Below are 27248 nucleotides of genomic sequence, written 5' to 3' on the forward strand. Positions count from 1 at the left end.
GTTGCTCGTTTCCATAGGCTTCTCCATGCTGAGGAACTAGCTTCTACCTCTGCTGATCCTCTGCTGGGCCACTTACCTACGTGACCCTGACGTCTACTGGGAGCCGATGAACTTTCCAACATTGTTTTCTACCTACCATGAGGAACTAAGATAAACATGGAAAAGCTTACGAATAAGAATAAAATAAATTCAGATTATAGATTCAATTCAGTCCTATGAACTTATCTCTCTGGACCTGATTCCTGCAGAGGAAGCGAGAGAGCAGCCTTGAAAGTCAGTGTTTCCCAAAATGGGTGGGTGGCACCCCCTTGGGGTGGCGTGGCATGATCCCAGGGGACAGGGTTGCAAAGGCTGACACCTACACTTGTACAAAAGTTTTTAAATTGCTGGCGGGGTGGTGGGGTGCTAAGTAATTTTTTTCTGAAAGTGGCTAGTAGACCATAATTTTTCCTGAAAGTTGTTAGATGGAACCTCTGGTGGTCCATCCCTTATCATCATGAATTGCTAGAGATGTGTCTACAAATCTGTCACCGTGACCTTATGGGAGACATGGGAGGGTCATGGAAGGAATCTGCATAGCTCTTTAAGATTCTAGAATATAGATTTCTGGTATAAATATTAAGATTTTAAAGATAGCCTAGATGTTGCCTTTGTCCGCTGGAATTCTGTCAGGGAACCCTTGACCACTGGTGTGTTCCAAGTCTGCTTCATTTCTGTTTTCAACCAGTTTGAATCAAGAACTGACTTTGAGTAAATTGTCTCTGCAGGGTTAATACCTATTCTGTGGTGGGGAGCTTTTTATAAAAGACTCGTGATGTCGCTCGGATATTTTAAATGAGGAGATATCTGGGGGTGGGGGGGTCTTTAAAATATATAGTGTTCAATTGGCCCACGTGGCTGTGTGGTCCGTCATCCTGATAAGTCAGTGTGGCTGCTTAAGTGGAGCCCAGGCTCTGCCTTACTTCCATTAGGAATCATTGCTTTCATCCTGATTGAGTGGGGCAGGCTATTATTAGACAATATTGAACTTCTTTCAGCCCGGTCCTTTGACCAGTACACCTTTGGGCTTCTGGATAATGGTTGCCTTTCGTCCTCTGCTCAGCAAGGACACTTTTGATACTGGGAATGAAGGGGGCCGGGGGTTGGGGGGGGCGAGCTGGGAATGGCGGTGCAGAGACTGGCCAGGTGGCCATCTATAATTCAGTTTCAACCTTTTAAGGTGTGTGTAACCAGACAATCTCAGCTCTAAATCAAGGAAATTACTTTCAAATATAAATGAGAAAACCATTTTACCGGGGTCGACTACTTCTGTAAGGCAAATGGGGTGGATTTCATTGAAGCTGACTCCTTAAAACAGAGCACCAAGTGGAAACGAGCCCACAGGCCCTGTGGCCAGAAGTTCTCATTGCCTTTTTTTGATAATCATTTTATTGGGGGCTCATACAACTCTTATCACAATCCATACATACATCAATTGTGTAAAGCACATTTGTACATTCATTGCCCTCATCATTCTCAAAACATTTGCTCTCCACCTAAGCTCCTGGCATCAGCTCCTCATTTTCCCCCTCCCTCCCCACTCCTCACTCCCTGGTGAACCCTTGATAATTTATAAATTATTATTTTGTCCAGCTGGACATCCCTTCCAGAGGGGTAGAGGGGAGGAGATGAGTCACTCAGGGTTCAGTGTAGCAACAATGAAACTCAAAACCTTCCTCTAGTTCCTGAACACTTCCTCCCCTCCCAATTATCATGACCTCAATTCTACCTTGCGGACCTGGTTAGACCAGAGGATGTACAGCGGTGCAGTAGGGATCTGGAAACACAGGGAATCTAGGACGGACGAACCCCTCAGGACCAGCGGTGAGAGTGGCGACACCGGGAAGGAAGGGGGTGTAGAAAGGGAAAACCCATCTTGGGGATCTATGTGTAACCTCCTCTCTGGGAGATGGGCAATGAGGAGGTGGGTGAGGGGAGACGCCGGGGAGTGTAAGATAAGATATAATTATTTATAAACTATTAAGGGACCAGGGAGAAGGGGGAGGGGGAAAAAGGGGAAACCAAGCTGATTCCAGGAACCCAAGTAGAAGGTGAATTTTGAGAATGACGAGTGCAACGAATGTATAAGGGTGCTTTGCTCAATTGATGTATGTACGGATTGTGATAAGAGTTGTATGAGCCCCATTAAAAAGATTTATTAATTTAGAAAAATTATTATTTTGTCATATCTTTCCCTGTCTGACATCTCCCCTCAACCACTCCTCCGTTGTCCATCCCCCAGAGAGGAGGTTATATGTAGATCCTTGTAATTGGTTCCCCCTTTCCAACCCACCCTCCCAGTATCGCCACTCACACCAGTGGTCCTGAAGGGATCATCCGCCCTGGATTCCCTGTGTTTCCAGTTCCTATCTGTACCAGTGTACATCCTCTGGTCCAGCCAGATATGTAAGGTAAAATGCAGATCATGATAGTGAGGGAGAAAGAAGCATTTAGGAACTAGAGGAAAGTTGTATGTTTCATCGTTGCTACATTGCACCCAGACTGGCTCGTCTCCTTCCTGAGACCCTTCTGTAAGGGAATCTCCAGTGACCTACAAATGGGCTTTGGGTCTCCACTCTGCACTCCCCCCTTCATTCATGATGGTAAGATATTTTTGTTCTGATGATGCCTGATACCTGATCCCGTCGACACCATGTGATCACACAGACTGGTGTACTTCTTCATGTGGGCTTTGTTGCTTCTCAGCTAGATGACTGCTTGTTCACCTTCAAGCCTTTAAGACCCCAGATGCTATATCTCATTGCCTTTTAAGTAAATCAGCACTGATTCAACTTACTGGTTGGAAGTGGGAAAGACTGACGCTGAGGGAAATCTCGGGGCTTCTGAAAATGCTGTTGCCAAGCATGGTGTTAAGCTGTGTCCCCATATGCAGTGCTTTGTGCTCACGGTGGCACGGTGTCAATGGTGTGCACACGGCAAGGAAATACCTCTTTTTAAATCAGTGCTACAGAAAACCCCAGATGGCAACGGACGACGGCGGGTGTTGGAATAGTTCCTGTATTGATATACATTGCTGAGCTATCAGATTGCCTCTGTGAGAGAAACACCCAAAGTCTCAGGTGGAATGGTGGGGCAAGTGGAGACGTCTGTGCAGCCTACTACTTACACTTTGTTGCAAGTCAAAACTGTGTTGGAAAAATGAAGAGTCAAAAGACAGAATATGGTCTCGGGAGCATTCATGGGTCACATTGGGATCTGAAAGTGGTTTTCCTTTATGGTTGGAAGGATATAAACCATTGTGTGGCGAATGGAATATAAACACGAAGCAGTGTGGGCCCCGTTTCCTAATCACAGCTTGCAGCAGCGTGACTGGTTTTTTTTTTTCATCATTGCCAGTAGAGACTCTCAGTCGTAGGAGGAAACCGTGACTCACTTCAACCAGAGTTCATCCTAGAGAGAGATCTGCTTCCTCAGCTGGGAGAATTAAATGTTTTCAATTGATCATAGCCTTGTTGCTGAATCAAATCCTTGTTGTATTTAATGGTTTGCCAAGTACAATCCAGTTCTTTCTAATCACGTAATGATTTTCCTATTAAAAAGCAAACAAACAAATATGACCGTGGCTAGGGAGACCAGATGGGTCCTCTAGCTTGACTGGCTGTGCTAGATAATTTGTATAAGGCTGACTGCGCTCTTATGTATCCTGTTCTTGAGAATGTTTAAGGTTCTTGCTCAGGCATCTCTCTGTATACAGACACCCCTCTCCTCCATCCAAACTAGGAAGAATTCTTCCTTTCTGTTTGATGGGTAACGTTTGCCATGCTAAGATCCGTTTTTATCCCTAGATTTAAAGAACGATTTTTAAATCGCTTTGCTGAGCATCTGATGGGCCCATTGTCTCTGAGCTCATCGCTGACATGTTGCTCATTCAGCTTCTTGCCTGACGCTCCCACACCCACTGAGCTCGACTCCTCCCCTCTTTTCCACTGCTCCCTGTTTTGCTTCCCATCTCGCATTCGGATTCTTGTCACCTCTTTCTAACAGGCCCCTAATCAGCTCATTTTCAATCTGCTTCTACTGGCCCGAGACCTTCTGGCCTCCTGCTTCTCTAACTCAGCCTTTCTGCTCGTGCCTCAGAAGGCAGCTGCCCATCCATTTGTTCCTGGCTACCAGCTCACACACCCAGGACTGACCCACTAATTCCTGTGACTTGATCTCCCTGCAGCATGCTTCTCATTCTCTGCCGTCTTCCGATCTGAACTATGACCTGTCCTTCCACATCTTTTGTTCTGCTTGACGATTTCCTGTGCCCTCTGAACCGTTGTACCCCCTCTTTACCTTCCTGTTTCCCCTACTCACTGATAGTCACTGATCGAGGCGCGTCATGACAGGCAAGGCATGAGTATGCTACGTCTGCATGCTTCTTACCACCTCACGGTGCTTTCACATGCACTGTTGCTCTGATCCTGGCGCTCCGCAAGGGTGGAAGGAAAGGGACCATCCCTCTAGTAGAGAGGAGGAACTCAATTTGTTCAAAGCATTTTAAATGACTTGCCCCAAGGTTCAAATCCAGGTCTACCAACTCTTTCTACGGTATCTTTCTGCAGAAAGGATTACAATCCACTGAAAATCTTCACCGTGCTGGAAACTGGATGGGAATTAACCAAACCCTTCATTGTACCTTTGCAGATGAGAGTCCCTACACTAAGTCCGCCAGCCAGACAAAGCCGCCTGATGGATCATTGGCTGTGAGGAGACAGAGCATCCCAGGTTAGACCGGACTGTTGGATTTTTCAGCTGTTTTATCTTTGAATCTTGTTATTTGATGGCCCTAAATAATTCCACCTTGGTAATCAGAAACATGTTATTTCAAAGAATGCAGAGTGCGTTCTGCACAACTTGTTAAAATAAAACCCCAAAACAACAATTTCCATAAAAGCCAGACTTTGGGAAAGCTTATCAACTGGTGAGGATTCATCTTGTGTGCAAATCCTTTGTGACCTGACTTGAATTTTTATCGGCTCTCTCTCTCTCACTCCTTCACTTCCTCTCCCCCCAGTCTTTTGGATGATTCCTTTCACAGCAGCAGCAGCATCTGTTTCTTTGCTCAGAGATACCTGGGGTCCGAACTTGCTATAGCAGATCCTGTATGTGCTGGATGAGATATTGCTCCTTTCTTCTCATCTCTTTGAACTGTGATTTCCTCCCGAAAGAAAGACAACTTGTAAAAACCTGGGCCTTTGTTTCCTTGGGAAGCTTAAGATTCTTGTAACACTGCTGAACGATGCGTTTTATTTTCCAACAAAATATTTGGGAGAAATATCTTAAATTGTCTAGACCCTAAAACTTCGATAGTTACACTTTTGGGATTGGAAGTAGACATAAAAGCATGCAAATTCAAAAATGAGACAGAGAAGGACATTCTAAGATTACTCAGATTTTACCTGTACTGAATCATTTGGAGAAAGACAGGGCTTTCTACTTCCGTAAAGAGTTGCAATCTCGCACATTCACAGGGACAGTTCTGTCCTGTCCAATAGAGACACTGTGAGTCACCATCAACCTGATGGCTGTGAATTCAGTTTGATTGGAAACCATTTCCAGAGTAAAAAGAAATACTCGTGGCAGCATCTGAACTTCGAAGAGGGGTTATTCATGGATTTCAACATTTATCTTTTAAAATGTGACTGTGTACTTCAACAAGCAAACTGTGCACGGTTATCCAGTTGTGGAACACATGGCCTTAGCACTTCACGAAAAGTAAAGCAATGTTTCCAGCATCAGTGTGAATGGCCTGGCGCATCTGCTGGCAAGAAGGGGCGTCTTCCATTTGCGCAAAGAGCAAGGTGAGACCGGTTTCTGAGCCCGTCTGCTCATGGCGATCATTTATTTCTACGAGTGCTAGGTACGGTAATTTTCACTTCTAATTGGAAGGCTACAGTTTGGTATGATAGTGTGTGACTTTGTAAAGAGGCTTATAATGAAGATGTTAGACAAGCCTTGTTTGGAGAGGGCATTGAAAATCCTAAAGTAATTTGAATTCAGACGAACTAGATAGGATCACACACACACACACACACACACACACACACCCATAAAAACATCATTCAGAACCACTGGTCACATTGAGAAAAATGATGTCAGTCAGCTCTGGGCTGTTTGCTTTGCTTTCTGTTTGTCAACGTCAAAATATGAAACTCAATGCCATCGAGTGATAGCCACCCTATGGGGCTGTACCTCTGAGACTGTACCTCTCTACAGGAAGAGAAAGCCTCTTCGTTCCCCCCTTCTTTTTGTCAACAAGAAGGAAATGCCCATAGAGTGAAGTGGAGGGATACCAGTTATGCAGCAACTTCACCTTGACTCCTTTACATTCATTGGTATTTGGTATTTCTCTGTTGGAGAGAGAGGAGAGACTTCCCCGTATCGACCATTTTACCTCGTCTTAAACCAGTGGTCCTCCACCTTCTTAATGCTGTCACCCTTTAATACAATTCCTCATATTGTGGTGACCCCCCCCAACCATAAAATTATTTTCGTTGCTACTTCATCACTGTCATTTTGCTACTGTTATGACTCGCACAACCCCTGTGAAAGGGGGTCGCAACACATGGGTTGTAACTGCTGTCTTAAACTCAAGTAACCAACTAGTAGTGATGTTTCCCTTGTTAAAATCACCACACAACTGAGGACAAGCCTTTTTCTTGGCTATCACATTAGGTATACCAAACCCAAACCAACTCCCTGCCATCAAGTCAGCTCTGACTCATAGCCAGCCGTGAGGGTTTCAGACGTAGGCCATGAGGTTCTTCACAGGTGCCTCTGTGTGGATTTGTGCCACCAGCCTTGCTCCTAGCAGCCAAGTGTGTGAACCACACGGCCAGGGACTCCAGCTACTTGGTACCACCGATGTCCTTAACATTGAATTGTGGTCTGGCAAAGAGCATTACAAGGACCACGGACCGCCAAAGGACCAGGCAGAGTGCTCGCGAGAGGCAACGATGGTGAGACGTGGTCTGGCGTCCTTTGGGCATGTTGTCCAGAGACCAGAAGGATTCTAGCCCTGGGGGCTGTTTTCTTGTCCCAGCTACAACCCCCTTGAGATGTTGAAGGAATTGGAGTCTCCCCCCACGTCACCACCAAAGCCTCCTTCTCAACGGCGCTGGTTTAATTCCACCATCACAATAGCATGTTCTTGATGGAAGACCTCAAGAGGGAGACCTTGCTTGGTGAGGTGGAGGGGCAAGAACCAGAGGCAGGTGCTTGACGACATGGATTGACACAGTGGCTGCAATGATGGACTCCAGCCTACGAGTGATGGGAACGATGGTTCAGGACCGGGCGGTGCTTCCTGCTGTCGTTCATAGGTTAAGTATGAGCCAGAACTGACTCAGTGGGCCCTAACAACAGTCTGTAAAGTGAGTCCTGGAGGCGTGGCCAGGTAAGTATTGGAGGGTAACCCCAGTTCCGTGGTACAAACCCTCTCGCAGCTCCAGGAGAGACAGATGAGGTAGCTGTTCCCCTCAAACCTGGACAGTCCCCTGTGAGGCAGAAGGGACTCAATGCCACTGGGTTTGGGTTTGGGTTGGGTCTCCTATCATTTTGAAAAGTCGGTTGAACATTGTGGCTGCTAACCCATTTGAAGACCGTAGCCCCCTGTGGTAGAAGGCTGAGGCGCTCTGCTTCTGTCAAGACTGGCAGCCTTGAGACCGGACGGAGCAGATCCACTCTGTCCCACAGCGTCGCCGAGAGTTGACACCTACTGGATGGCAGTGGGTTGTTACTTTCAACAGAAAACCAGGGAACTGCTTGGAAAATGCATCCGGACTGGCTTCTGTTTCTTAAGGTTCTGAACCCTTTATCCAGCTGTCTTAGTGCCTGTGCTTGGGAAAGGGGGTGGGATATGGGGCGGGTCTTTGGCCTACTGCCCCCTTTATTGAAAACCATGAGCCGGTGTCTCTATGGCAATGAAACACTTTAGCGCTGGAGACCCTAATCCAGGATAAAGTTTAGGTGTCTGATTTTGCTTCGCGCCCTCCCCCCCGCCCGCCCCCTTCCCCTGCTGGATCATTCAGCCTTCCCGGAGGGGCAGTGCCACCCACTTTGAGAAGGACTGCTCTGTAGGGCCTCTAGGAGTCAGAATTGGCCACAAAGTCACTTCAATCCCAGTGGTGTCTAACTCAGCTTCCCAAAGTCTTGGCCCCTCTGCGTGGACCAAATCCATGAAGGACGCAAAAGTGCAGGCAGTCCCTGTTCTTTACTCCTTGCTGGAGCTCCCCCTGGAAAATCCCCGAGACCTTTCCAGATGGGCCAAGTCAGATCACATGCAGCCAGCAGAGCTGGGTGCAGGCTGAGAGCTTCTGCTCTTTCCTCCGTGTCCCCCCGTCTTACTCCCTGACGGCACCGGTGCCCAGTAGTGAGGAGAGGTGAGACCAGACCACAGAGCATCAAGGGACAGAAAGCCTTGAGAGGATGCTGGTCCGCGTCCTCTACAGACGACCTTCCCAGGAGCCTGATAGCCCTGGGGGCTGTTTTCTTGTGCTAGCTATCGGGAAGTGAACCACCCCTGGAGACATTAAAGGAATTGCAGTCTCCCCTACACCAAAGCCTCCACACCAAAGCCTCCTTCATGACGGTGCTGGTTTAATTCCACCATCACAATGGCATTTTCTTGATGGAAGACCTCAGATGCTTCCCTGGCCATATTTTCTAAAGCTTTAAATCCATTCTTTGGAATGTTTTTTCCTACAAGTGTCGACATGGTGCTTTCTCAAGCAAATATTTATATATATGTCCACAGAGAGAACCTCTTATAATAAGATTTTCCAACATTGGCTCCTTCCTTTTCACAACACAATAAACAGTAACTTTTCATAAACCTCTCCCAAAGAAGTAACCTTGAGTGTTAACACAGAACAACAGAGTGCTTTTCATTCCTTGCAAAACTCACTGCCTCTGTCTAAGCTCGAAATTCAGACAGCAGTTACTTTATCACAGTAAGTTAAATATGTGCCTTTCATTAAATGCCAATTCTAACCATTAATCCTTTCACCCCTCCTTTTTTTCACTTTCCCCCCAAAAGAGGAGTAGATTAAATATCTCAGAAGAAAAAACTGCACTTGCTCTGGATAAGGGGGAATATGCATTATTCATGTTATTTGGGACCTTGTCATTTTAATCATGTCTCTTATGGCATAAAGCTTAAAAATAAAAAGACTTTCGTCTTTCACAGGTTTTGTCAAATCTTTAATGATGACGATAGTATAAAATGGAATGAATGTTCCTCTTACGCAGACATTTAAATCTACATTAGAGGCTTAACATTCTGTTAAAAAACATTAAGAAACTGTATTTTAAATCTCTCTCTCTCTCTCTCTCTCTCTCTCTCTCTCTCTCTCTCTCTCTCTCTCTCTCTCTCTCTCTCTCTCTCTCTCTCTCTTTTGCCCAAGTGGGTCTTTTTTCACCTTCACGACTCCAAAGGTATTTTGAACTGATAGATTTCCCCAAACATCTGTCTCTCACAAAACATATGTATCTATTTCAAAGGAACCTTTTGATCTCATTTTCTTGTATTTGACGGATTCCTAGAGTAAACTCGGTTTGGCCCTGTGAAGAGCTTGTCCATGTCACTAAAGCAAATCAGTAGGAACCCTTGGAGTGACCAGGTTGACAACAGCGTGCGGGTTTGCCCACGTAGAGATGAGGCCTTTGCTCGTGTCTGTGCAATGTTCTTTAAGGCAAAAGACAAGATACCAGATTAGACCGCAAGGCCTGGAATGAGTGCATTATTTATTTGACTTGCCATATCTGTCCAGGGAGGATATCTTTCTTTCCTCCCCTAGTCTTGACAAAGCATCCTGAGCTACTTACAAATGCAAGCTCGGCCACTTCCTCATATCTATTGCATTTCTGAGCGTGGGAGTGCCCCAGAAGAAATATTTTCATCTCTGGCCACAATGAGACCATGAAAGTTTGCACAAGATTTTTTCCCTCCTCAAAAACTTGCTCGAGCAAAGATCATTCTCATTGTGGTCATAGTAAAATAAAGTTAATATTATTCTCTCTAGATGATCATATTTAGACAATTGAGGGAAAGCGAGAAATGTGGAGCTGAGAAGCTGAAGTGTCTAGTATCCCAAGCGTGTGTCTACCATCCAGCTGTTCAGAATACATCCATGAAATGGCAACAACCATTGTAAGATCACGGGAAGGCTGGCACTCTTGTGTTCAGGGGGAAAGCCAGGGCTTTTGAAGGGTCTGTGCCCTCCTGTTCTGCAGCCCTCTGCCTGCGGGAGGTGCACAGTGTGACCCTTCATTGGCCTCCATTGTCATTATCACAGCAAATACTCAGTGTGACCAGTACACAAGGACTTCACAACTATAACCTCATTCCGATCATTTACTTCTGAACTTCAGGCCTGGTTCTGCCTTCTCTGTTTAGTTCTACCCAACAGAGTGAGTGAGACTCTCCTGGAGTAGAACCCAAAGTTAGTGGGATCACGAACGCCTGAACTGTCAGAAAAAGCGTGGTCCTAACGAAGCAAGGATTGCAGCCTTTGATATGGGTTCTGACTCAATGTAACGAAGACCGAGATCCGGACAACTGGACCAATCGGTTGATAAAGGTTGAAGCTGTGGAGGATCTTGTCTTGCTTAGATCTATGGTCAATGCTCGTGGAAGCAGCAGTCAAAAGATTAGCTGCATTGGGTAAATCTTTAGCGTGCCGAAAAGCAAGGATGTTACTTTGAGGGCTAAGGTGCGCCTGACCCAACCCCTGGTATTCTCCCTCGCCTCACATATGCCTGTGAGGTTGGACATTGAATAAGGAAGAGCAAAGAGGAAAAGGCGATGCATTAGAATTGTGCGGGTGAAGAATATTGAAAAGGGTAAACCTCTGCCTGGGAAAGTACAGGCAGGGCTCCCAGAGGCAAGGATGGCAGGGCTTCATCTGACATACTTTCAACATATTGTCAGGAGAGACCAGTTCCTGGCAAAGGGCATCATGCTTGGCAAATCAGAGGGGCAGCCAAAATGAGGAAGTCCCTCAACGAGATGGACTGACACAGTGGCCGCCACAGTGGACTCGGACCTGGGAGCAGTTCTGAAGATGGCGCAGGACTGGACCATGTTGGGTTCTGTTGTGCATGGAGTCACTATGGGCCAGACTGACTCGGTAGCACCTGACAGAGAAGCTGCCAAAGGAGCCCTAGTGGTGCAGTGGTTTTGCGTTGAGCTGCAAGATGGCAGTTCAAAACCTCTTCAAGGGAAAAAGATGGGGCTTTCTACTCCCGTAAAGGATTACAGTCTCAGAGTCCCACAGTGGCCGTTCAACCCTGTCCACCTCGATGAGAGTGAGTTGGGGTTTTCTGTTTGTTTGTCTGTCTTGTTTTTAAGATGCTGCCAAAGGCATTGAGCTAGACTCTGCTATAAGTGAAAGCATGGTCAATGCAGGAAATGCCAGGTGGGAAGCACCTTTAGTGGGCATCCAAGTTCTCTCAGAATCCTGGCCAGCGTCTCGGTCAGCCAAGGTGAGGACTGTGATGCTAAGAAGCAGGTGTGCCCTGAAGGAGCTGCTCACTGCCAGCACTTAGAGGGGGAAACGGGAACAGTGATGTGGAGGAGCATTTTGTTAAAGCATATTAAAGAAAGTAGCTAAACTATGTCCATTTTTAAAAGATAATGTTTTAGAGTCATAAGCTTTTTTTTTGCCACTGACTCCTAGTGCCTCCAGGTGTCACAGAGTAGAAATTAGTTCCACAGGGTTTCTTTAGCTGTGACTTCATGGAGACCTGCCTTCTGAGGTGTAACTGGGTGGATTTGAACCACCAACCTTTCCAGTTAGTAGTCACTGAAAAATTTCTTTGAGATAGTTAAGGTTTATTGTGCCAACCTGGCTGATAAACACATGTGGGATTAATTGAAGGGCAGAGAGAGAAATCCCCTTTCGGTGAGCCTCACCTTTCTGGCTCTTGGGTCTCTTGCTTTCTGATGGTTGGACCAGGGGACAGCTGCCTTAGCCAGTTCCCTGCTTCAGCTGGCAAGGCTTACTTCCTGCAAGACATCCCTGAGGAGAAGCCACATGGACCTACCCCGAAGCAGCCCTGGGTGCTAGAGCAGCCGTATGGAGACCCCTGCCAGCGCTGAGATGTTTACACGTTCACTGACTCAGCTTTCCTCCTGAAGTTGTCATCATTGTGTGTTTTGTGAGATTTAGGAGGACTTTGTAGATTGGTGTTGGACATATGGGCTAATGTTGGCCTTGGACAGCATTGGGTTGGGATGCTTTCTTACTGTACACTTACCTTTCATATAAAACTGTCTCTTATACATGAGTTTCTGTGGATTTGTTTCCCTAGTTTACCTAGATTAACACAGTCTTGAGATCCTGCCCCCACCCTATAGTTTGTTTCTGAAATTAACTGGTAGATGCCATTTTTTTTCCTCAAATAAAGCGCATGCTATCTGGGAGCAGAAACTTTGCATGTCCTGTTTTTTTGCATTCCAAGAATAGAGGACCAGAACCCAAAGCAAACTCCTTGCTATTGAGTTGAGGCCGGCTGTGGTGACCCTCTAAGACAGAGTAGAACTGCCCTTGTGAGTTTCTGAGATTATAACTCTCCTCCAACGTAGCACACCGCTTGTCAAATGGTAGGTATTCAGTCAGCACTTGTGGAATGAATGAAGATGCCAAGATCTGCAGGCAGACTTTCTTCTGCCGAAGCTGTTATCTTATGAGCGAACTACAAAAGGGCCTGTGTCAATTTACCATGTCTACCCGGAGTTGGGGCATGCTGTGCAACCAACACCTGTGTTGGCCTTCAGGCAGCGCCATATAATGACATTTCTAAGGAAAATCCCTGCTGCCCATTAAACGAATGGAATGTAGGTCATCTCGAAGCTGGAGAATTTTAAAATGCCAGGGGACTTCCCTCAACCTCATTTGCCCCTGTTTGACAGAAAATCTCGGTGCGGCCCCACAGAGAAAACTTTGAGCACAATTTAACAGTGACATGGACAACATGAAAAGGATTCATTCCAGTGTTCTGCTATGAGAATGGGCTTTTTAAAAAGTGTGAAAATAGCTTGCATCTATAAATAGAGCCGTACAAAACAGAATGCATTACTGATGACGGAAGGCCACATTAAGAATTCCCCGGGAGAGCGGGTCCAGTTTGTGGGGTGCCGGGTGTACATCCCAGTTCTCCTCAAACAACACCGGCCAAATGAGCAGCTGGATTTGTGTGCTCGGCGCTGCGGCTTTCAGGAGCGAGTCGGTGAAACGACCATCAATTATGGCTTTGCTCGTGCCTGCGCCAGCACGGGTGACATCTCATAAAGCGGTACGTATGCAGCCAGTGGTTTTTACACACCATTTTTCTGGCATGCAGTCGAAGGGGAAAGGCTGGCAGGTAGTCCGCTGCACTTCAATATTTCCTGGGCATTTTGGTGTTTCGAGAAGTGCACTGGGGCAGCGCAGCCCTCCGAGGACACATGGTAACTAGATGGCAGTGTCTCCTCGTGTCTGAAGAACATCGGACAGGAGGCTCAAGCACAGAGCCACAAGAGCTACCAGGAGAAGAACGTTTCCCTCTATTACTTTTGCACTCAACTCACAAAAGCCAAACTCCAGTGGGATTCACAGCAACCCAGAGGACAGGGTAGGACTGCCTCAGTGGGTTTCCAGAATGGCAACTCTCTACCAGATTAGAAAGTCTCCTCTTTCTCTCACGGGGCCGCTGGTGGTGTTGAACTGCTGGCCTTGCAGTTGACCACTCAGTTGGCAACCCACTACACCACCAGGGATCCTTGAGAAAAAAGAAACAAATTCTGATCTTAGGGAGACCTTCGTTCTGGGTTCTAAAATGATGTAACTGGATGGAACTGTATTGTGGATTCAGCGTTGAGGAAAACAAAGAATCACTTTCCACGGCTTACAGTAAACTAGGAAACATGGCTAATTAATTGAACAAAAACCCAAAGTCTTTGCCATCGAGTAGTTGCACCAAAGTCAATCTTGGCAAAGTAGGAGCTTGGAGAAATGGACAAGGGGAGAGCATATCACACTTTTAGGCCAGGATGCAAATTTGGATTCTAGTCTGTGATGGGCGTCATTGTGGTGTCAAGGGCAGGGACTGATGTACCTTTGATTTTAAAAGAAAATAACTGGCTGCAGTGTGGGAAATGGACTTTAAGGAAACAAGTGAAAATCAAAAGACCTGTTTGCCAGCGGCCGTTCGGTGGTTCCGGGCAGAGAGGAATGGCCGTGAGCTGGAGGCAGAGCCAGTGGGAAACCAGCCGGGTGTTGCAGAGGCACACACGTAACCTCTGTGCTGATGGATGGAGGGTAAGGCCTCTAGGACACGACACCAACAGGGCCAAGCAATGGACTGGATGAGTAGGGTGAGGACCAAGAACTGGCCAGGAGTGTTGGTGAGAAGGAAGTATTTCATGGCCCTGCTAAGTGCGCACCTTGACTGGTCTGCATGTTGCACTCCATGAATGCAGTTAAGATGGTCTTTTTAAAATAAAATCGTGCATGCTTATATCGAGCATTCAGTTCAATAAAACCACTCTTTGACTTAGGAGCTGTGTTCTCCCTCTTAAGGACTGGGCTTCTGTATTGGGTAAAGGTACTCTGTGTACTGTTGGCAGCTTCGTACCTTTCCTTCTGTTGCGTGTACATTTATTTTTACGATGTTCAGCTAATGACATGAGTCAAGGAGAGAAGAAAGAGACCTAAAGCTTCATTGGTTATCTACCAGGTACCAGAGCGCCTTTAGGTCTTATCTACTCAAAAGAACTATAGCCCCAGTTTTTCAGAGAAAGAAATTAAGACTCCCAGATTCTTAAATTACTTTACCAAACTGATCCACCAACAGAGCTAGAATTTAGTTTAGAGTTACCTGAATTCAAAGCCCCTGATCTTTCACCCATGTACCCCAGATTTTGAATGTTGTGGCCTTCTTTCTAACCTGGTAGATGCAGACACCCTTCAGAGATGCTGTGGGTTCTTCACTACAGTGAAGCGAATATCACTATATAGCCGTCGTCACATGATTTTTTAAACTTCCCAGTGCACGTGAAAGTTATGTACATGCAATCCTATAATCTGCCTCACAAGGCCTCTTTAAAATGTTGAAAAGGAAGATGTCACCTGAGGGACTAAGGGGTGCCTGACTCAAACCATGTTACTTTTCAGTCCCCTCGTAAGTTGGACACTGAATGAGGAAGACCCAAGAAGAATCGATGCATCTAAATTACGGTGCTGATGAGGACTATTGAAAGTAACAGACTGCCAGAAGAACAAACAACTCTGTCTTAGAAGAAGCACAGCCAGAATGCACCTTCCTAGCAAGGATGGGGAGATTTCATCTCACGTACTTTGGGCATGTTATCAGGAGAGACCAGTCTCTGGAAGCTGATGCCCTGCTTGTTAAAGTAGAGGGATGATGGACACAGTGGCCACAACAATGGGCTTAAACTTAAGAACAATGATGAGGATGGCACAGGTGGAGGGACATGCTTTGAGATTGATGCATCCTGTATGTATGGATCTGTGGCCCAAGCTATGAGGATGTACGTTGTTGGCAATCATACTTGGAAACAACCTGAAGTAGGCTTTCTAGGAAGTAGAGAAAGACAGCGTAGCTTTCTACTTACTGACATGGGCTCTGGAACCGGCCTGCCTTGGGTTGAATTTCAGCCTTTCTTCCTGTGACTGTGTATGATCTTAAGCAGATTGCCTAAACGTCAGGCTTCATCCTTCAGCTTTCCCATTGGATGGAACGAGAATATTAGTTTCCTAGTGTTGCCGTCACAAAACGCCGCGAAACAAGTGGCTTTAAAGAAGAAAAGAGAAATGCCTTGTCTCCCAGTTCTGAATGGTAGAAGGCCAAATCAGGATCTCAGCTACGCTGATTCCTTTTAGGATTTCTGAGCGAGGAGCTGTGTATTCCACACTTCTCTCCTGGCTCTGGTGGCTCCTGGCAGTCCTTGGCTTTCCCTTGCTGCTTCTCAGGCACCTCCCTTCCCACTGGGTGCCCCTCAGTTTTGACCCCCGCCTGCTATTTATAAGGCACATATGAGATTTGGACCCACCCTGCTCCATAATGACCGTGTTAACTTCACTGATACTATCTTCCAAGAAAGACTCCATTTGCCCAAACAAGATCACAGTCACAGTTCCAGGAGCTGGGACTGCAATTGGCTGCTATTGGAGGGCAGGAGTCAATGCTTAGAGAGGGGATCTAGGACTAAATCTGTTCGTGCGTTTATGTATTAATCATGCGGTACTACATTCTCCTTGTGGTTGTTCTTCAGCTCCATCAAGTCGATTCTGACTATAGCGACCGTGTGCACAACACAGCACAACAGAAATCCATCCTCACAATTGTTCTCATGTGTGAACCCAGGGTTGCAGCCACTGGGTCCATCTGTCTTGCTGAGGGTCGTCCTCTGTTCCGCTGCCCCTCCACTGTAGTTGCTGTCAGTCGACTGTGACTCATCTCATGTCTGCCAGCACGAATTGTTGCCTCGTCCATGCCACGTTCACGCTCAGGGTGTGCGGTCCATTGTGGCTGCCGAGTCCGCGCCTTTCCCTGAGAGTGTCCCTCTTCTGTGTCCACGCACCACTTGACAAAACGCAGGTGTTGTTCTCAGACTGGTCTTTTCTGAAGGCATATCCAAAGTAAATGGCCTCAAGTCTTATCGTCCTGTTTTCTAAGGAACCTTCTGTTTCTATTTCTGTTAAGACAAACTACCACATATTTGATTATCTTCACCAAGACCACAATTCAGGTACATCCTTTCTCCTTTTTTGTTCATCTTTTGCTGTGTCACAATATTGACACGCGGTCAGCAGCTTAAAGCCACACACATTTAGTATTTCATATTTCTGTGGATTTGAGGTCAAGCATCGTTGATCTGGTTCTCACTTTAAACTCTAAATTATACTGCAGACAGGATATCTGCCATGGGGTTACCATTTCACCTGAGGCCCAGCCGGGGAGGGTCAGCCTTGACATTCACTCGGGCTGTTGGCATCATTTCATTCAGGGCGTCACTCACCCAGAGACTGCCTTCAGCTCCAACGTGACCATCTGCCTCCTTCAGAGCCAGCAAAGAAGAAGCGATTCCACAGGGCACTTGCATGTACTGTGGCACTGTTTTCATACTCTGCTGGCTGGACCATTGTCGTGGGTCACACCCACACACAGGGCACTGACCATCAGGATGCTCCCTAGCGTCTGCCCACCATAGTCTTAAGTGAGGCTTACCACGTACAAGAGGATACACCCACCCCCCCACCACCACCACCAAAAAATAAGAAAATAAGCTCCACTGGGCAGAGCATTTTTCCCTCTTAAAAAAAATTATTTTCTCCTCTTTTAAAAAAATCATTTTATTGGGGGTTCATACAACTCTTATTACAACCCATACCTAACATCCATTGTGTCAAGCACATTTGCGCATTTGTTGCCATCATCATTCTCAAAACATTTTCTTTCTACTTGAGCTCTTGGTATCAGCTCCTCATTTCCCCCCTCCCTCCCTCATGAACCCTTGATAATTTATAAATTATTATTATTTTTTCATGTCTTACACTGACAGATCTCTTCCTTTACCCACTTTTCTGTTGTCCATCCTCCTGAGAGGAGGTTATATGTACATCATTGTGATTGGTTCCCCCTTTCTGCCTCCACCTTGCCCTTGCCCTCCTGGTATGGCTACTCTCACCACTGGTCCTGAGGGGTTTATCTGCTCTGGATTCCCTATGTTTTCAGCTCTTATCTGTACCCATGTAAATGCTCTGGTCTAGCCAGATTTGTAAGATAGAATTGGGATCATGAATGTGGGGCAGAAGAAGCATTAAAGAACTAGAGGAAAGTTTTATGGTTCATCATTGCTACACTGCACCCTGATTGGTTCATCTCTTCCCGGCAACCCTTCTGTAAGAGGATGTCCAATTGCCTACAAATGGGCTTTGGGTCTCCTCTTTGCATTCCCCTCATTCACAATGATATGATTTTTTTTTGTTCTGGGTCTTTGATGCCTGATACCTGATCCTATTTTGTGTGTGTGTGTGTCATTTGACTTTATTTCACACTAGGTGGTGTGGGCACAAGCAATCCCCTTAATAAAGTTGACAATGAGCTTCACTCAGAACATTTTTAATAATGCACACTAAAAAAAGAAAGTATTCATCTTACAAATTGTTTTGCAATCCAAGTATACAACAGCTTGGAAAACACCAGGTAGGGAAGAAAAGCCCACGTAAAAGACAGGTTAAAACGATGACGAGAACAGCACAGGGGGTATGGCTCGGGTCTTACAGTTTTCTCACTGCGTCATCAATGTCAGAAATCTGTTCCTTCAGCTGGCTCCACTGCTCGGGGTTTAAAGAAATAACTTTTCTTCCTGGTTTCATTTCACCTTCTTGGTCCAGCCAATATTCTCTAATATCAATTAGGACTTTCCCTTTGAAGTCCCGAACACTGACATACCATACCGCATTTCCCCAGTCTGGAACATTAGTTATCGTCTCGGCTGCTGCCCTGCTTGGAGGACGACAGGGCTCTGGAAGTCTCCCCCGTCGTCTGTTTCTTGATGGGCTTTTCTGGAGCAACCTGCTTTTCCCTCTTTAGCTTTTTGTCGACTTCACTATCAGAATCACTGCCAGATGAGCTTGAAGAAACAAGTTCCTTTGACTTAGGCATTGCTGTGTCCGTGCCGCCGAATGGTCTCCTGACAGAGAAGATACCTGATCCTATGGACAACGTGTGGTCTCACAGTCTGGTGTGCTTATTCCATGTGGGATTTGTTGCTTCTCAGCTAAGTGGGCGCTTATTTCTCTTCAAGCTTTTAAAATCCCAGACGCTATATCTTTTGATAGCCAGGCACCATCAGCTTTCTTCACCACATTTGCTTGTGCACCCACTTTGTCTTCTGTGATCATGTTGGGAAGGTGAGCATCATGGAATGCCAGGTTACTAGAACAAAGTGTTCTTGCCTTGAGGGAGTACATGAGTAGAGGGGCCAGAGTTTTTTTGTTAAACATTTTATTAGGGGCTCATACAACTCTTATCACAATCCATACATATACATACATCAATTGAATAAAGCACATCCGTACATTCTTTGCCCTAATCACTCTCAAAGCATTTGCTCTCCACTTAAGCCCTCCACATCAGGTCCTCTTTTTTTCCCCCTCTCTTCCTGGTCCCCCCTCCCTCATGAGTCCTTGATAATCCACAGATTGTTATTTTGTCATATCTTGCCCTATCCGGAGGGGCAGAGTTTTTATAGTACACATTTTTCCCACTAGCGAGCATCCAGCAACTCTGAGTTAGTGTACCCAATCACATCGCCTGGGAAGGTTCTCTCTCTGGTGACAGTGAATTTTCATAAAAGCAGTTTCATTCAAACCTCATTTTTGTGATGGCCAGTTTAAGAGAACAGTGTGTAGCTACGAAATTTTGTTTCCTGATTGGAAAAATGCCACAGAAAGTGTTGTAATGTTGAACACAACTTTCAAGGACAGCACTATGGGGAAAACCTCAAGTGTACAAGTGGTTTTCTCGTTTCAAAAAAGGTGAAATGTTGATTGATGACAAACCTCATTCCGATGTCTGTCAACTTCCCAAACGGATGAAAATGTCAACAAAAATGCATGCACTTGTGCTCAAAGCCCAATGACAGACCATTGAAGAAATGGGGAAGTTATCTGGACTATCTTGGAGCTCCATTCAGTGAATTTTAATGGAGGATTTGGGAATGAGAAGGGTCTTTGCTTAATTTGTGCCTTGGTTCTCACTGACCAGGAAAAAGAGCATTGAGTGGAAACATACCATGCTTTGAAAAAAGCAGCTTTAAAGCAACCCAGACATTTTTCCCAAGGTTATGACTAGTCACCAGACATGATGCTATTCATGAGACTCCGAAAGCAAACATCAGTCAAGCCATTGGGAGACACCATTGTCACCTCGACCCCCAAAAGAGCCCATCAAGGGAAATCAAAGATCAAGGCAATGCTCATTATTTTTTAATGTGAGGGGGAATAGTGCATTTAGAGTTCATTCCACCAGGTCAGACTGTTGATCAAACTTTCTATTTATAGGTTCTTAAAAGATTGCATAAGAGTGTGTGGGAATAAAAAGGACTTATATGTAACAGATGGGGAACTGGTTTTGCCACCATGACAATGTACCTGCTCACACAGTCTTATCAGTGTTCCAGTGTTTGGGCAAAACATAGCATGCCTCTCCTGCCCCAGGCACCATTCTCACCTGCTCTCTCTCTCTGTGACTTCTTTTTGTTTCTGGGAATGAAGAAGGATACGAAAGTGCAGTGATTGACGATGCAGACGACGCGAAGGAAAAAAAAGAAGGAGATGCTTTCAGACATATAAACAAATGAGTTTGAAAAATGTTTCCAAAAGTGGAATCACAGATTTGACAACTGTATGAAGCGTAATGGGGGTAATAAGGTTGTTTTGTTTAAAAATTTTTAATTTAAATACATAGCTTTGGAAAAAAATCCGTTTTTTTTTCTTTTGGGGGAGGGAGATGGGGTACCCCCTCACATTGTTGCCCGCAATTTGACTCTGACTGATGGCCACCTCGCATGTAGAGAATAGAACTGTGCGCCACAGGGCTGTCAAATCTAACCACCAGGCCTGTCTTCCAAGAAGCTTCTGAGTGGATTCAAATGGCTAGCTCCTTCTACAAGGCTTGCTCTGAGAATTCCCTACCACGTAGAACAGGCTGAGCAGCGCTGGTGGCCCAGTGGCTACGTGCATGGCTGCTAGCCAAAAGGTCAGTGGTTCAAAGCCACCAGGGTCTCAGAGGGAGAAAACTGCCACGTCTGCTGCTGTAAAGACTACAGCCTCAGAAACTATGGGATCCATTCTAGTCTGTCCCACAGGGTCGCTTTGCGTCAGAATTGACCCAATGACCCAAGCTTGGGCGTAGACTGGAGAGGCAGGAGAGGAATACATTTGATCTCTCTGAACTTTGCGGTTCTGTCTGCGCCTAAGGAACGACAGCCCTGCTCTCCTTTTCTGCTTCTGTTTCTCTCCCAGCACAGCCTGCTCGTGTGCCTCAACTGCACTCAATCAAAGCCATTCACGTCACGAGCTCTCGCCTGGAAAAGGGGGAGATGATGAATTAGGCTCTCTCTAGATTTTGCTGTTGACAAATGAGCATTTTTACGCGTGTAATACACTTGACTTCGTCACGTGCTTCCATGCAGGAGCCGTCTTTAGAATACCCTGGTCATGGAAGAGAACTGGTTAAGGTAGTCCCCGTGGCAGCGGCACAGAATTCAGAAATGTGTCACTTGCCGACCTACGTAGATTGAGCATGGATTTCATGCATATTGATTTCATACGTACATATGAAATCAATACACAGTCTAGGCAGGTCGGAAACCTGGACGTGTTTGCCTATGTGTGACACGTGCAAGCACCCAAATACCGTTGTGTCACACATGCACCTGACCTCTGCCCCTGTGCACGCAGTGTGTGTGTGTGTGTGTGTGTGTGTGTTGATAGTTGACTGATAGTTACAGCTGTGCTAGTAACGAAATATTAGAAATACAATAGTCATGAAACCCCCATGTTATGTCTTTAATTGGGGAAATTTCCCAGTAGAACATCGAGGTGTTAATTGCTTCTGCACTTCTTTAGTTGACAGATGCATCATTTTTTCACCCGGTAAGAGAACCAGTTACTGTAAGGCTCCCGTGGGCCCCATGAGCTATGCCGTCATGGATTAAAGGCACTGGTGAGGCATTGAGTTTTTAAAGGCAAACTATTCTCTGTGCTGGCTGTGCTTGATAACCAGAATGGATACTGTATTCAGACCACATAATGAATCTGTTAAAGGATAATACACCATGGGGGAAAGAAGACAGTAGTCATATTTTTTCAGGATATATGTGTCCAGATTTCAGATATGAGAAAAATATGTTTGTATGCATGCATAGATCACTGAGTTGAGCAAAGATTAATCAAAACAAAAAGAAAAAATAAAAATAAGAAAATCTACCATAAGCTGTTTTCTTTAGCTGTTCGGCAGGGCATATTTCTCCTGACCTACTGCGCATAGTTGTCATTCCCTGGAGCTGGAGTGGCCTTCCAGATGAAGGTTGGCAGGTTGCTAACTCAATACAAATCAACAAATCTATGTTACGTGTTGTGTGAAAGTGACTTTCACGCTTCACTTGAGCTACAACTCTTTTAAATGTTTCATTCATACATTCAAGACATAGATAGGGGGTGGGGCTGAATCTCAAAACTTAGTATTAGAATTTGGATTTCCCCAACCCCCATGGCGTCATTTTGGTAATTTGTAAAGCCATGGTAACCTATGTTAATTGAAGGAACATAGATCCATAGATCAATAGAGCCATAGATCCATAGATAGAATTTAGAGTTAGAACACCTGCTGTTAAATCCTAGCAAAATGATTTGCCCCATATGTATTCCTTAAAGGAGCCTTGCTGGTATAGTGGCTGTATGTCAGACTACTAACAATAAGATTAGCAGTTCGAAACCACCAGCCGCTCTTTAGCTGAAAGATGAGGCTTTCTGTTCCCATAAAGAGTTACAGTCTTGGAAACTCATAGGGGCCTTTCTGTCCTGCCTCATAGGGTCACCATGAGTCAGAATTGACTCAATGGCTGTGAGGTTTTTGTTTGCCTTGTTTTAGTGTTCCGTAGATAATACAGTTAACCTTACAATACTTCAGAAGCAATTAAGATCCTAAGTTTCCATGAATATCCAATGGGAAATGGTATGAGACTCTCCTGGGAAACCTAAGTGTTATAAAAATATAATATGATGTCATCAAAGGAAGAGGGATGGAGATTTTAAAAACCCAGTTCCCCTGTATAGTTCTACATCATTGCTTTGGGTCCCTGTCTTTCATGTGATTATGTGAACACATTACCAGGGCCTCTATGGGCTTGGAAGAAGCCTGTTCCTAGGAAGGACTTGGAAATCTAAAAATCCTTATCACAGATGGACGTATTCAGTTGACCTCTTTGGCTGCTAACCAAAAGGCCGGGGGTTCGAGTCCCCCCAAGACACCTTGGAAGAAAGGGCCGGTGATCTACTTTGAAAAGAAAACTAGCCATGGAAATTCACAGTGGAGTTGTGATGGCAACCGATTTATTATTGTTGTAGACTAGGAGATGGCCAGAGGATGGCCATACCTGCCACCTGGTAGGTACCCACACCTACTTTCTCAGAAGTAGAAATCAAGCAAAATCTTACCCGGAAGAATAAAAGGAGAAATGGAAATCAGGATAAGGCACGTCGAGCTATGCCGCTGGGCCCTCTTCCATGAGTATCTAAAACCTCAGCTATGGGTGGAGTTTGGAGGCACATACAAGTCCTCACGCTCACTAAGCCCCATTGTTTTCCTCCGCATCTCAACAGCTGTAAGACTGGAGGCCTCTTACACCTGTCTCAAACCTGCCCAGTGGTGATGCCAGAGTTGCTGTGTGTGCTCTTCCTGGATGGAAATGTCTGGTTATATGATCAGACAAATACAACCTCTTGAAGTTTCAAGCAACAAACCACTGAAAAAGGAATATGTGATGCTATTTGGGAATATTTTGCTGACATTCTTTGGTAAAAGCAAGGCAGTGTAAGTTTCAATCTTGCTGAATGGGTCTGAGCCACTTGGAAGAGGACTCACGGCACAGAAGTAAAACACCCTTTTAGAAATGTTGTGTGTGGTGCTCCTGGTGACACAGAGGCCATGGTGTAGAACAACTCCGGTGAGTCTGGACCAGAGTGACTGGGAAGAAGTTGGAACAATGCCTTAAACAAAGCATTTCACTTACATTTTCTCGATCATGTTTACGTTCTGATTCCTTACCTGATATGAAATACCAAGTGTTATTAATAAGAAAGCTTTGTGCTATCATTTAATTGGCAGCAAACCCTTGTTCTTAGTGAGAAGTAAAATAAATGTACCTTAAAAGTGATCCCATCTTCAAACCAGTGGAGAAGTGGCTATTTTAACCCAGTAGTTCAGTCCTCTCATGTTACAGTTGAGGGGCTCAGGTCAAGGGTGGGCTTTGGGATCTGCCCAAGGAAAGACATCTGGCTTGTTCCAAGATCCAATGAACCAGTTGTAAATATTTTTCAATAATTTTCTCTGGCTAGTCTCAATGGAACCCTGCCATTTTTTTGTTTCGCCATTGGTCATTAATCATATTTATTTGCTTTTAATTACTTACATTAAATATTTTTATTAGAATCTAAATTCCTTGAGGCAAGGGCTAAGTCTATTTCATGTATTACTACATAGCAAGGTACCTCACATTTAACAAATGATCAATAGCTACTCAATGGATTGGGTGGATAGGCAGATGGAGGAATGATGGATGGCTAGGTGAGTAAAAGGAACATAGGGGTAGATGGATAGGATTGATTCATTTTATACTGAAACTGAGGCTAGAAAATAGTGATCTGTGGGAAGAGAGTGTGTTGGTCTGGTGATTTCGTTAAGAATACATGGGGCTGAGTTAAATAGAAAACAGGAGTTTGTCTGTTTTGCTTACTCCTTCCCTCGCTGCTCACCGAGTTGGGAGCCTTCTCGGTTGGGGTACAGAGTTGGTTCTTACTTGAGCAGAAGAAAAGAGCTGGACCCAGAGGGGATCCAGGAGAGAAGGCTGCCCTCCATGCTAGGATGGAAGAAGTCAAAGGAAGTATGAAAAAGCTGCCCTTGGTGGGAGCATCCCAGCCCCTGTTTCCAGTTCCAGTGGAGGCTCACTGGGGCTCCACTAAAACCCACAAGCCCCTGCGGCAGGATGGCTGCCTTTCTGCAGAGGGCGTCCATGGGCTCCCTTCCTGCCTCGCCTCTGGGTTAGCTGCAGCCACTGCCCCATTCTTTTTCCATCCGTTCTTCAAGTCTCATGCTAAGGTGGGCAGTCAGCTAACCCCCCTGCTCTGTATGCATTGTGACAGACTGAGGGGAGCAGAAATGCTGGGAACCCTGAGCATTTGGAGGCTTTAAGGCTGGTCTTTGTCGTCACCCTTTCTCAAGAATGCTGGATCTGCTCATGGACACTCTTGGGTTGGTGGTTTTGTCATTCCTTGATGATAGGCCTCAAAATCTGTCGCATCCACTTACATAAGGAGGCACTTTCCAGACTTAGAACAAATCACAGTTCCCCGGCCTGTACAAGGGAAGCGTCCTCTTTGTCACAGGGTGCGGTGACAATTCCGTTCATGCATGGATGCGAGGGTCTCATGGAAAGTATAAATGGCTTTAAAGGGATAGATAATCTTTACAAAATATCTGCAATTTCTCCACCCACGTGCTTGTTTCAGGGATACTCAAGGGTTCCCTAGAAAGAGGAACCCTGCGAATGAAGCTCTAAGTCTCACTTCTTCTGGATTGGAAGACAGGTGTAAGAGGCCTTCCTTCATTCCTCCATCCGTCCATCCACCCAATCCAGAGCCTGGTTTCAGAGCCTGGTTTCTAACTGAAGTTCCCTCTCGAATTCCCCTTTCAGGTGTAGGACCGTGTCGTGAAAAAGTAGCAGGAAGATAAACTGGATTTCTTTTTTTTAAAATCATTTTATTGGGGGCTAGTACAATTCTTATCACAATCCATACATACATCCATTGTGTCAAGAACATATGTACATTTGTTGCCATCATCATTCTCAAGACATTTGCCTTCTACTTGAGTCCTTAATATCTACTGCTCATTTCCCCCCTCCCTCTCCATTCCCCTTCCCACCTCATGAACCCTTCATCATTCATAAATTATTATTATTTTGTCATATGCTACACTATCTGACGTCTCCCACCGCCTTCTTCTCTGCTGTCCCTCCCCCAGGGAGGAGTCTATACGTAGATTCTTGTAATCAGTTCCCCCTTTCTACCCCACAGTCTCTCCACTCTCCAGGCATCGCCACTCTCACCACTGGTCCTGAAGGAGTCATATGTCCTGGGTTCCCTGTGGTTCCAGTTGCTCTCTGTACCAATGTACATCCTCTGGTCTAGCCAGATTTGTAAGGTAGAATTGGGATCATGATAGTTGGGGGAGGAAGCATTTAAGAACTAGAGGAAAGTTATATGTTTCATCATTGCTACCCTGCACCCTGACTGACTCATCTCCTCCCCACAACCCTTTAGTAAGGGGGTGCCAGTTGCCTACCGATGGGCTTTGAGTCTCCACTTTGCACTCACCCACATTTACAATGATAAGATTTTTTGTTCCTTGATGCTTGATACCTGACCCCTTCAATAGCTCGTGGTCACACAGGCTGGTGTGTTTCTTCCATGTGGGCTTTGTTGCTTCTGAACTAGATGGCCACTTGTTTATCTTCAAGCCTTTAAGGCCCCAGATGCTATATTTTTTGATAGCCGGGCACCATCAGCTTTCTTCATCACATTTGCTTATGTACATGTTTGTCTTCATTAATCGTATCAGGAAGGTGGGCACCCACTGATATGATTTTTAGTACTTTGATGTCTGATAACTGGTCCCTTCTACACCTCATGATCAGACAGGATGGTGTGCTTCTTCCATGTGGACTTTGATGCTTCTCAGTTAGATGGCTGCTTGTTTATCTTCAAGCCTTTAAGACCCCAGATGCTATATCTTTTGATAGCCGGGCACCGTCAGTTTTCTTCACCACATTTGCTTATGCACACATTTTTCTTCAGCAATCGTGTCGGGAAGGTAAAAAACCTGGATTTTGATATCACATACTTCTAGGAGTCACCAATTTTCAATTTTGATGATATGTATGTGACGGAGCCCTGGTGGCATCGTGGGTTTCCAGTGGGACTGCTGAGTCACAGCATCAGCTGTCAGAAACTCAAGAGGAGGGTTTCTGTTTCCGAGAAAGATTTGCAGCCTCTGAAACCCACGGGGGCCAGTTCTACGCTGCCCTGTAGGTTTGCTATGAGACAGGATCGACTCCATGGCACAGCATTTGTCTTTTTGAGTTGATACGAGTGTTTGTATATTGTCTTTATTAACCCAACCCTCTCTGTCACTGCGTGAGATACATCTGATCATGCTTTGATTTCTCATAAATATTTGCTCTGGATCATGCATGTGCTATACCTCTTACCACTTATCCCCTTACCACTTATCCCCTTGTACTCAGACTTCCAGGGGATGAGAGACATTCTCACACAGTTCACATGCCACTATGTAGAGGTGAAAAGTATCAAAACACCTTTCTCTGTTAGTCTGGGTTGCAGGAAATGAGG

At 45.5% G+C, this 27248-nt stretch overlaps 1 protein-coding gene and 1 pseudogene across 5 annotated transcripts in view; one reads left to right on the forward strand and one right to left on the reverse strand.

Annotated features, from left to right (window-relative positions):
• The window catches only part of GRIP1 (glutamate receptor interacting protein 1), a 477907-nt gene that overhangs the window by 252983 nt on the left and 197676 nt on the right, over positions 1–27248 (forward strand). For all 5 annotated transcript variants that reach the window (XM_075552787.1, XM_075552788.1, XM_075552790.1 and 2 more), the window contains exon 2: positions 4690–4770. In XM_075552787.1, coding sequence (XP_075408902.1) covers positions 4690–4770 — 81 coding nt within the window. The remainder of the gene's footprint in view (positions 1–4689; positions 4771–27248) is intronic.
• LOC142450843 (activated RNA polymerase II transcriptional coactivator p15 pseudogene) lies at positions 18125–18732 on the reverse strand (annotated as a pseudogene).

This window comes from Tenrec ecaudatus, chromosome 6 (genome assembly GCF_050624435.1).
Source record: "Tenrec ecaudatus isolate mTenEca1 chromosome 6, mTenEca1.hap1, whole genome shotgun sequence".
NCBI classification, from domain to species: domain Eukaryota; kingdom Metazoa; phylum Chordata; class Mammalia; order Afrosoricida; family Tenrecidae; genus Tenrec; species Tenrec ecaudatus.